This window comes from Scyliorhinus canicula, chromosome 12 (assembly GCF_902713615.1).
Source record: "Scyliorhinus canicula chromosome 12, sScyCan1.1, whole genome shotgun sequence".
Lineage (NCBI taxonomy): Eukaryota > Metazoa > Chordata > Chondrichthyes > Carcharhiniformes > Scyliorhinidae > Scyliorhinus > Scyliorhinus canicula.
The window spans coordinates 137,027,391-137,038,405 of record NC_052157.1 but is presented as its reverse complement, the minus strand read 5'-3'; the positions used below and the strand labels follow the sequence as shown (position 1 = coordinate 137,038,405).

Below are 11,015 nucleotides of genomic sequence, written 5' to 3'. Positions count from 1 at the left end.
TTTGCTGTTGGTAGGTCTCCTCAGAGTTGATCTGAATTGCAGTTTTGCATAGTACGGGATTGTGCTCCCCCCCACCCCCCATGTGCATCAGGAAGTCCACACAGCCCGGAGTCCAACAGGTAAGTGTCCAGTCACAGCCACCGCTGGGCACCTGCAGTGCGGGAGCCATCCAGGGTGGTGGGGGTTGCTTTTGGGATGTGAGGGGGCCGTTCTGGGGCGGGAAGGCGGCGGGATCCTAACTTTGAATAACACTCCTCCATCCCTGGGGTATCCTTCATCACGTCCCAGCCAGAGAACTCTGGGAATACCTTGGGAATGCTCGTGGGAGACATTTCAATACACATTTGAACAGGAAGACAAGGCTTTTTTTTAGCATCTCAGCTGAGACAAGGCACCGGTGTTGCATTGAAGAATTAAATGAGCCGATAGGGAGCTGAATGCGAAGTGGAGGGGGAGGGGGTGTCTACGCGGTAGCTTCTGGGGGTGTCGTGACCTGACCCATCCATCTGCATAATTCTCAACTCATTATTTTTTCCTCTAAGGAATGCAAACTTTCAAATCCCAGAGATCAATTTCAACTAAAGGCAGCGTTTTAATTCAAACACTTCGACATGTTTCAGCATGTTCTGCAGCCTCTATGCGCTGTTTGATGTGATTGTTGCCCCTCACTTTCCCTTCAATATGGAGTCCAGATTGAAGCAGGTACCGGGCAGCCCTGTTCATTTTCAGTGGGTCGAGTTTTTGGACAAACCACTGGATTTACGGGTTTGAATGTGGACTCAGTCACTGCTGCTTCCAGCCAGGGAAGCACCTTCTCTCAGAATGTTAGCATTTCCCGGGAAAACAACAAAAACAAATCAGAAACCAAGTAATAATACAGACTGCTCAAAAGGGTGTGTGTGGGAGTGGGGGGGGGGGGGGGGGGTAAATCTCTGAGCAAGTTACAGCTGAGCGCTGAGCGGTGCTTCAACATCATCCGATCTGTGATCGCCAGGGGAATCACTCACTGCCTTACCACTCCTCCCTTCCAGCCAGTTTAAAAGGGCTTCTCCGAGGTAACTCGCGGTCACAAGCGCCTGAGCAGACGGTGCATTCGTTTCCAATGTGCCTTTAGAGAGAGGAAGAAAGAGAGAGTGAAGAGAGAAAAAGAGAGGGAGGGGGGTAGGGAGGGAGTAAACAGAAAAAGGGAGAGTGGGGGTAGAGTGAGAGATAGGGGGGAGTGGGGCTGGAAGAGGGAGGGCGGGGTGGGAGAAGGGGAGAGAGGGAGGGAAGGAGGGGGAAGAGGGAGGGAAAGGGGGGTGAGGGAGGGGAGAGAGAGGGGGATTGGGGGAGGGAGGGAGGGGAGTGGGAGAAAGAGAAGGGGAAAGTGGGAGAGGGAGAAAGAGAGAGGGGGATTGGGGGAGAGAGGAGGGAGGGAGGGGAGAGGGAGAAAGAGAAGGGGAAAGTGGGGGAGGGAGAGAGGGAGAAGGAGATTGGCAGGGAGAGCGGCAGCGCTGTCAGTTTGGCAGTGGTGCTGAAAGTGCCCCGCCAGCAATGTGGTCCCTCATTTTTGTGCTGGGATCCTCCTTTGCCAAAAGTTTGGCCAGCTGTGACCCGGGGTTGAGGGAGGGCCCGGGATCTGATGGGATTTACTATGTGAGGAGCGGCAGGTTCTGTGCGAAGCGATCCGCCCTGGGCAGCGCCGCCAAGCCAGCGGCTCTGCGCCAGATCTCGGACGGGGCTGAGCTGGTGCAGTCGGCGCTGGATGCCGATGGCCAAGTGCTGGAGTGCTCAGTGAGCAGACAGCGGCTGGCGGTCCTTTCCTTCCTGCAGGAGTGCCGGCTGCGGGCGGGAGGGCAGCCGGGCACCCTCTCAGACTGGTGCTGGCACAGGGAGAGGGCCCAGTGCCAATCCTTCCTGCTGCAGAGAGCTGGCACCAGCACCCCGGCTCCTCCTCAACAACTCGCTGCCCGTCTGCCTCCCGGGCAGACCCTCCTGCGCCGGACGAAGAGGGGCTTCACCTACCCGGGGACGCTGTGGTGCGGGGCTGGGAACAACGCCGATAGCTACGACCATCTAGGTAACTGCACATCAGAGGGCAAAACAAAAGTGGTTCCATAGCAGGGGGCAGCACGGTAGCATGGTGGTTAGCATCAATGCTTCACAGCTCCAGGGTCCCAGGTTCGATTCCCGGCTGGGTCACTGTCTGTGTGGAGTCTGCACGTCCTCCCCGTGTGTGCGTGGGTTTCCTCCGGGTGCTCCGGTTTCCTCCCACAGTCCAAAGATGTGCGGGTTAGGTGGATTGGCCATGCTAAAATTGCCCATAGTGTCCTAAAAAGTAAGGTTAAGGGGGGGGGGGGGTTGTTGGGTTACGGGTATAGGGTGGATACGTGGGTTTGAGTAGGGTGATCATTGCTCGGCACAACATCGAGGGCCGAAGGGCCTGTTCTGTGCTGTACTGTTAAAGATAAAGAATAAAGAACAGAAACCTAATTGGGCAACATTGCCAGGGTTAAAAGGCTCATGGTCAGTTTGCAAAGCCAAAAGTGAAAAAATGAAAATGAAAATCGCTTATTGTCACGAGTAGACTTCAATGTAGTTACTGTGAAAAGCCCCTAGTCGCCACATTCCGGCGCCTGTCCGGGGAGGCTGGTACGGGATATATAGCAGCTGTAGGGGTTGGTTTAGCACAGTGGGCTAAACAGCTGGCATGTAATGCAGAACAAAGCGAGCAGCACGGGTTCAATTCCTGTACCAGCCTCCCCGAACAGGAGCTGGAATATGGCGACTAGGAGCTTTTCACAGTAACTTCATTGAAGCCTACTTGTGACAATAAGTGATTATTATTATTATTCTGCGAGTCTCCAGCGTAAAATAGCAATGTGCGCAACTCAGGTGTAAACGTCTGCGGTCACCAGCGCCTGTGTGATGCGTTTGAACCCGCATTAAGCTGTCATTTGGGCCTCAGATCATACATTTCAAATTGTTTTCAGAAAGTGAGGCTGTGTTTCTTAACTACTCCAGATGATTTGAAATGGATTTTAACAGGTGTGTGAATTGTATCTCTCCCCACCCCCTCTCTCTCTCTGTCTCTCTCTTCCCCCACTCCTTCCATCTCCAGGCGAGTTTTCAGAAACGGACAAGTGTTGCCGGGAGCACGACCATTGCGAGCATGTGATTTATCCATTCGCATATTCCTACGGCCACCGGAACTTCCGACTGCACACACTGAGCCACTGTAACTGCGATACAGAGTAGGTAGCGACCATTCTGCCCCTCTGTCCTTGTCCCACCTATCCATTGGGGGATTTGGAAGAGTGGGCGTTGGGGAGCGGTTTGAGAGGGAGAATGAGTGGATGTTATTCCAAGAAAGAGAGTGGGGGGGAATGGATAAGGGCTCTGGGAATTTTGGATATTTGATTTAAAATGCCACATTTGCATAGACACGTTGTCACTGACAGAGTTTGGAGGGTACTGGAGTAAATAACTAGCTTGATAAAATATAACTGAGGAGTAAATAAAAAGATGGGGAGGGGCAGCGACGCCAGAAGATGCCAATTTTTAAAAATAAATTTAGAGTACCCAATTATTTTTTCCCAATTTAGCATGGCCAATCCACCCTAACCTGCATATCTTTGGGTTGTGGGGGTACCAAGAGATAACATGAAAAGGAAATGGCTGAGTGGCAAATTTGCAGGTGTTAACCCTTTAGAGTTGCCTCATGCTTCTGTGGCTCTCTCTCACCTCCCTTACCTTCTCCTCTCAGGTTAAAGGAGTGCCTAAGAAGAGTGAACGACGCGTCTTCCCGGATTGTGGGGCAGGCATTTTTCAACGTGTTAGAAGTCCCCTGCTTTGACTTGGTCGATGAGGAGCAGTGTGTCGAACGGTATTGGTACGGCTGGTGAGTTCACAATGTTGTAAATGAAGCAGCCAAGGCAACAACCCAACTGCATGCGGCAAACAGCTGGTACATGGCCCTTTCAATGTTGTGACTTCTCATGGCCCATCGAGTCAACTTCACAACCACAGGCTGTCAATTCTAAGAATATCTGTACTTAATCTAACACACATAAATTTATCACAGAAAATCTTTGGTGTTTCCAAATGCCTTTAATCTATGAAGGGTAATAGAGTGTGAGCTAAGACTTCCTCTGGATCACACGCGTGCTGAAATCATAATCCTATTCTTTAGACACATGCTGAAGTTTTCTTTTGGCACATTGGCATACGGAACAGTGGGTAGCGCTGCTGCCTCACAGCACCAGGGACCCAGGTTCAATTTTGACCTCAGGTGACAGTGTGGAGTTTGCATGTTCTCCTTGGGTGCTCCAGTTTCTTCCCACAGTCCAAAGATGTGCCGATTAGGTAGATTGGCCATGTTAAAAATTGCCCCTTAGTGACCAAAGATGTGTAAGTTAGGTTATGGGATAGAACGAATGAGTGGGCCTAGGTGCACTTTCAGAGGGTTGGTGCAGACACGATGGGCCAAATGGCCTCCTTCTGATAGACCATAGAACATACAGTGCAGAAGGAGGCCATTCGGCCCATCAAGTCTACACCAACCCACTTAAGCCCTCACTTCCACCCTATCCCTGCAACCTAATAACCCCTCCTAACCTTTTTGGTCACTAAGGGCAATTTAGCATGGCCAATCTACCTAACCTGCATGTCTTTGGACTGTGGAAAGAAACCGGAACACCCGGAGGAAACCCACGCAGACACGGGGAGAACGTGCAGACTCCGCACAGACAGTGATCCAGTGGGGAAACGAACCTGGGACCCTGGCGCTGTGAAGCCACAGTGCTATCCATGTTGCCCATAAGCACTGCACTGTAGGGATTCTATGGATGATAGGCGTTCTTTACAAATGCAAATTTGCTTACTTATTTTCAGTTTACATTAAGAGATAATCGTTTTGAAAATAAATTTAGAGTACCCAATTCTTTTTTCCCAATTAGGGGGCAATTTAGCATGGCCAATTCACTTACTCTGCTCATCTTTTTGGGTCGTGGGGGTGGGACCCATGCAGACATGGGGTAAATGTGCAAACTTCACAAAGACAGTGTCCCAGGGTCGAGATCGAACTCAGGTCTGAGGCAGCCTGAGGCAGCAGTGCTAACCACTGTGCCACCGTGCTGCCCATTTAAGGGCTAATCTTTAATCTCCCTGAAACACAGTGTTAATTTTTACATGTATGCTGACAAAATCCAGCTCTACGTCACCAACCCGTCTGCTGCCTCCTCTGCTTCAGCAAAGTTATCAGGCTGCTTATCAACATCATGTGTTGGATGAGCAGAAATTTCCCCCCAATGAAATATTGCGAAGACTGAAGCAAATGCCTTCAGTTCCTTTCTCCAGCTGCACTCCCTGGCTACTGGCTCCATCCCTCTCTCTTGGCAACCGTACGAGATTAAAGCAGACTATTCACAACCTTTGGGTAATATTTGACGCTGAGATGAGCTTCTGAGTATATATTTGCATCATAACTGAGACCGCCTCTTTCCACCTCCAAAACATTGTCTGACTTTACCTCTGTCTTAGCTCATCTACTTCGGAAACCTTCATTTATGCCTTTGTTAGCGCTAGAGTTGATTAACCCAATGTGCTCCTGGCTGGCCTCTCACATTCTACCCTAATAAACTTCAGGTCATCCGGATCTCTGCTGCCTGTGCCTTAACTCACATTATGTCCCCAAATCCATCATCCCAGTGCTCACTGACCTATATTGGTTCCTGGCTTGACTTTAAAATTCTCATCCTTTGTTTTCAAACCTCCCCATGGCCTCAGTCTCTCACTATCTCTATAATCTCCTCCAGTTTACAACCCTCTGAGCTATCTGTGCCTATTCAATCCTGTTCTTGTGTACCAACTGGTGGCATTCCTTCAATTGCCTCTGTCAGAAGCTCCGGAAGGGGCAATTTAGTGTGTTCAATCCACCTACCTTACACATCTTTGGGTTGTGGGGGTGAAACCCATGCAAACACGGGGAGAATGTGCAAACGCCACACGGAGTGACCCAGAGGCGGGATCGAACCTGGAACCCCAGCGCCTTGAGATTGCAGTGCTAACACTGCGCCACCATGCTGCCCTTCCCTCGCTACACGTCTAAACTTTCCTCCTTGAACACACTCCTTAACCTTTGGTCATCTGAACTAATATCTTCATTGCGGCTTGGCGTCATATTTTGTTTTATAATCTTCCTGTGAAGTTTTGGGATGTTCTATCACATTGAAGCTGCTATATGAATAGAAGTTGTATTTAATATGTATAATAATGTTGCATGTGCTCTTTCCAGTGCTTCACGATTAGATGACAACTTAGTTTCTTTTGCTATATAGCAAACTATGACACACAATTAGAATTTGAGCATTCGGTTGTATGAAAATAATTTAAATCCCCATTTTGTAGATATTTACTGTTTCATATTTACCATGCTCATGGGAAAAAGATAATCCTTATCTAAACTTTTAGTGGTTACAATGGGAAAAGATTTGGGTAGAGCTTCATTTTGAAATTCCACTCATATTGACCAAACAGTAACTTAAGATCTGGTTGATTCAGACCACTGCCAATTAATGTGACACTATATTAATTCAGGAATCAGCCGAAATGTCAATCCTGGTTTGTGGCTGCTTTTTAAAAAATAAATTTAGAGTACCCAATTATTTTTTTTCCCCCAATTAAGGGCAATTTAGAATGGCCAATCCACCTAACCTGCACATCTTTGGCTTGTGGGGGTGAAACCCACGCAAACACAGGGAGAATGTGCAAACTCCACACGGGCAGTGACCCAGGGCTGGGGTTCGAACCCGGGTCATCCGCGCCATAGTCCCAGTGCTAACCACTGCGCCATGTGCCGCCCCTGGTTTGTGGCTGTTTAAGAAGAAATTTTATACTCCAGCAAATTAATTTTTCTACTAAGGGTTTTCATGTGTTTAGACACTGATTAAACAATGCAAATGGTGGGGCAGTGCTGTGGGAGAATTTTGTATGGAGAATAGAATAATTCAAGATGCAAGAAGTTTTAATTATTTCTGATCATATTTGAAAGGTGCAAGAAGTATGATCGTGTTCAGGTTGCTGTACCCAGAGAATCTGGGCTTTATGATTATGGAAGAGATTTGACCCATGAGTTAACATTGGAGCCTAAGCCTGATTCAGAAGGCCCAACAGCCCTCTCTTGGACAACCAGCACCCCATCATTTACAGCTGCTCCAGAAGCCCCGAAACCGGATGCAACAAGCCAACAGTCGACACTTGGCCAAGTGTTCAATGCGGCAGAAGATGTCCTGAAAGTCATGGCAACTGTCACTCAGAGTTCTGCCCATGGCAATGTGCCCGGCACTGCAGGCAGCACTGCGAAAGGCAAGACTGGCATTTCATCAGACAAAGCCAAGAGAAAGAAAAAGAAAGGGAGGAAAAACAAAAAGCGAAGGAAGGGGAAAGGCAAGAAGAAAAATCACAAAGCGAAAGTCAGTTCCAAAGCCAACAAGGCACCAAATACATTGCCAACCTTGGAAAAGAAAATTAATAATAAGGAGGATTATTTCACTGAGATTGAGAAAATTGCAAATAATAATGAATTTAGCCAACGTTTCTTTGACAATTCTCTGGATTTAGTAATAAAGGAAGATACATTTAATGACGTCATGAACGATGAATCTTACAGAGTGGACACATTCACTCAGGTTCATCAGACACTTACCCAGACTGCGACCAAACCTAGTCACAGATTTCAACATTTCAGAGCTGACGGCTTTACGCCGCCAGCATTTACACACGTCCCGAATTCTGAACTTTATAGAGAGAAACCGACTGCTATGTCATCGCGCAAGCTGGTCAATGCACATCAGTCCCCCAGAGGAGTAGCCTTTACTCCACTGCCGACTAAACAGAGTCCCAATTCTCACTTCAACAAAAAAGAAACTTCTGTTTTAACAGTGGCTGCGACTGGAAGCCACAGAGATGAGATATCTACCCCATCAATTATCCATAAAAAGCTTAACAAAGTGGCAATAAATGTGAAGCTGAAAGCAAACCAACCGGACCCAGCTCCTCCATCAGAACAAAAAAGCGAGAAGCAGCGACGTAAACGAAAGGGCAGAAGAAGGAAGCATCATAAATCTCAACAAGGAAGCAAGCTGATTTTACCAACAGCTCCTAGCAGGGTTGCTTAAGATATACTCATTAACTAGAAATACAACTTAATCTCTATGTGACTACATATTAAAGTATGTGCGCCAAATTTTGCCAAATCATGAATCGCACAGTAATTCATCAAAAAATTTGTGATTGCTGAAAGAATGCATCACATTACATCGGTCTCACCGGTCTTCCTGAAATAGACTCAAAGTAAACAGTGAGGTTTCTTAGTGTTGAGCTTTGATCATTCGTTGGACCATGATTTGTATGAATGAACACATCTTCACCATAGAGACGAACCTTTACAAATTTTAATAAATCTAATTTTTTTTAGCTACATTAACCTCATTGTTGCTGAGTCCATTTTCTCTAGTCAAAGCAGATTTGAATATATTCAGCTGTTGAATCCTCTTGAACTAGATTCACTTCTTTCCCTCAAAAGTAACTTCAGCAGTTTACAAAGTTGGTATAGGAACAGTGCAATGACTTACGTTTACAAATCAATGACAGTGGTGCCATTACAATGGGTGCCTGGCTTGTTTGAAATATTGATGTATGCAAAGTGACAGAATTGAGAATTGAACTTATTGCCATGTTCAGCTAATATTGTGCATGGCTAGACCTTTCTCTTTAAAAGTGTAAAACGGTTTGCCATTTTATTCTCTACTTGATGAAAAGAAGTTTGTCATTTATCAAAGGAAAAGGTAAACATAACCTCATGATCTTCAGTTTTCTATTCACCACCTTTACGAACCGTTGTAGCCTGGTCTATAAACTACTTCCCTCTAATAGTTCCATACGTATCAGAATGTTATCCACATTCATTTTGTAAATATGTCTAGAAGTACATTCAAAAATTCTGACTGCACTCATTGATTTTATAAATATGGTGTACAATTCTTCAGATTTTAATGCAAGGTTGTTTTCAGGGATGCTACTGTTGGCCTCCGAGGCACTGGGATAGGGAGGAAAATTAGGTCTCTCACTTTTGACCTTAATGTAATAATTGATGACTGAAGCATGTGTGTGTGAAAAAGACTAAAGACAGGGCAGCACGGTAGCATTGTGGATAGCACAATCGCTTCACAGCTCCAGGGTCCCAGGTTCGATTCCGGCTTGGGTCACTGTCTGTGCGGAGTCTGCACATCCTCCCCGTGTGTGCGTGGGTTTCCTCCGGGTGCTCCAGTTTCCTCCCACAGTCCAAAGATGTGCAAGTTAGGTGGATTGGACATGATAAATTGCCCTTAGTGTCCAAAATTGCCCTTAGTGTTGGGTGGGGTTACTGGGTTATGGGGATAGGGTGGAGGTGTTAACCTTGGGTAGGGTGCTCTCTCCAGGAGCCGGTGCAGACTCGATGGGCCGAATGGCCTCCTTCTGCACTGTAAATTCTATGATCTATGAAAGCGGGATCAAACTCATCTGTGACTTTCCCATAGTCAAGTAGGCTGGCCAGACTTAATACCAATATGTAGTGACCACTGGGATGAGAGAGTGGCCAGACCTTGTGAAGTCATAGCAAGGTGCCAGCTGTGTCGCAATTGGTAGCACTCTTGCCTCAGAGTCAGTGGGTTTAAGTTCCACTCCAGGACATGAGCACAAAAGTCTAGGCATGGGGGGGGGGTGGGCGGGGGGGGGCTCGGTGGTGCAGGGGGGACCCGGGTTCGATCCCAGCCCTGGGTCATTGTCCGTGTTGGTTTGCACATTCTGCCCGTGGCTGCGTGTGTCTCACCCCCACAACCCGAAAAGATGTGAAGGCTAGGTCAATTGGCCATGGTAAATTTCCCCTTAATTGGAAAAAAAGAATCGGTTACTCTAAATTTACTTAAAAAACAACAAAAATCTAGGCAGGCAATCCACTGCAGCACTGAACCGCCGGAGAAGCTGCTTTTTGGATGAGACATTAAACAAAGGCCCTGTCTGCCCTCTTGAGTTGGCATAAAAGATTCCATGTCATTATTTTGAAGAAAAGCTGGGGAGTTATGCCAGGTGCCCTGGCCACCATCTATCTCTCAATCAGCAGTACAAAAACAGATACCTAGTCATTATCAAGCTGCTGCTTGTGGGAGCTTACTGCAAGCAAATTGGCTGCTGCATTTCCGACATTACTGCAGTGACTGCACATCAAAAGTATTTAGTTGGTCAAGGAAGATGCTATTTAAATGCAAGTCTATATTTAAGGGGAGGAGAAAAAGAGAATCCAAATTAATTGGGGAACAAGAGAGAAAAAAGTTCCTTCTGAAAAAAGGAAAAGAGCATCAAAATGTGTTCAGCATGCAGACAAAAAATAGTCAACTGGAATTTATGAGGCTCCCATTGTTGTTCTGTCGCAGAAGTATTCTTTGGTTTAATGGCTCATTTAGCTTAGTCCTGATGCGACAGGTAAAAATAACATTGAGGCCAATCATAAACAACAAAAGAGCAATCCTTCCTTCTATTCTAAATTATTTAACCCACATATATTGAACCGATAGTTACAAAGAACTATTTCATTCTGCATGTGCTGTCCTCAACGTCGTTGCTCTGTAGGGTTAGTCTTTTCTCAAAATTAAAGCAAATTTACTTTCATCTGCACACTTTCTTTGAAGCACACTGGTTTAGACTTTGGATTAAACAAGTTGATACTTGTGACAATGGAGCACAGGCATGACTTTAATCAGAACATTTTTGTATGCGCCAAAGTATTATGGAGGGGAAATGAAATCCTTTTATGTTTTTTTTTAATTTTCCAATTAAGGGGCAATTTAGCATGGCCAATCCACCTACCCTATGCATCTTTGGGTTGTGGGGGTGAGACCCACGAAGGCACAGGGAGAATGTGCAAACTTCACACGGACAATGACCCAGGGCTGGGATCGAACTTGGGTCCTTGGCGCGTGAGGCAGCAGAGCTTTTAT

The 11,015-nt window shown here is 46.7% G+C and overlaps 1 protein-coding gene across 1 annotated transcript; it reads left to right on the top strand.

Annotated features, from left to right (window-relative positions):
- Positions 1-965: 965 nt before the first annotated feature.
- Positions 966-8,849, top strand: LOC119974910. The gene is made up of 4 exons (XM_038814251.1): positions 966-1,055; positions 3,101-3,233; positions 3,746-3,880; positions 7,031-8,849. Exon 4 carries the CDS (start codon positions 7,278-7,280, stop codon positions 8,154-8,156), a length of 879 nt encoding a protein of 292 aa, XP_038670179.1. The 5' UTR covers positions 966-1,055; positions 3,101-3,233; positions 3,746-3,880; positions 7,031-7,277; the 3' UTR covers positions 8,157-8,849.
- The last annotated feature ends 2,166 nt before the right edge of the window (positions 8,850-11,015 follow it).

What these genes read in the sequence shown, in the direction of transcription:
- LOC119974910 (XM_038814251.1), top strand. Translation starts at nt 7,278, where the DNA reads ATGGCAACTGTCACTCAGAGTTCTGCCCATGGCAATGTGCCCGGCACT.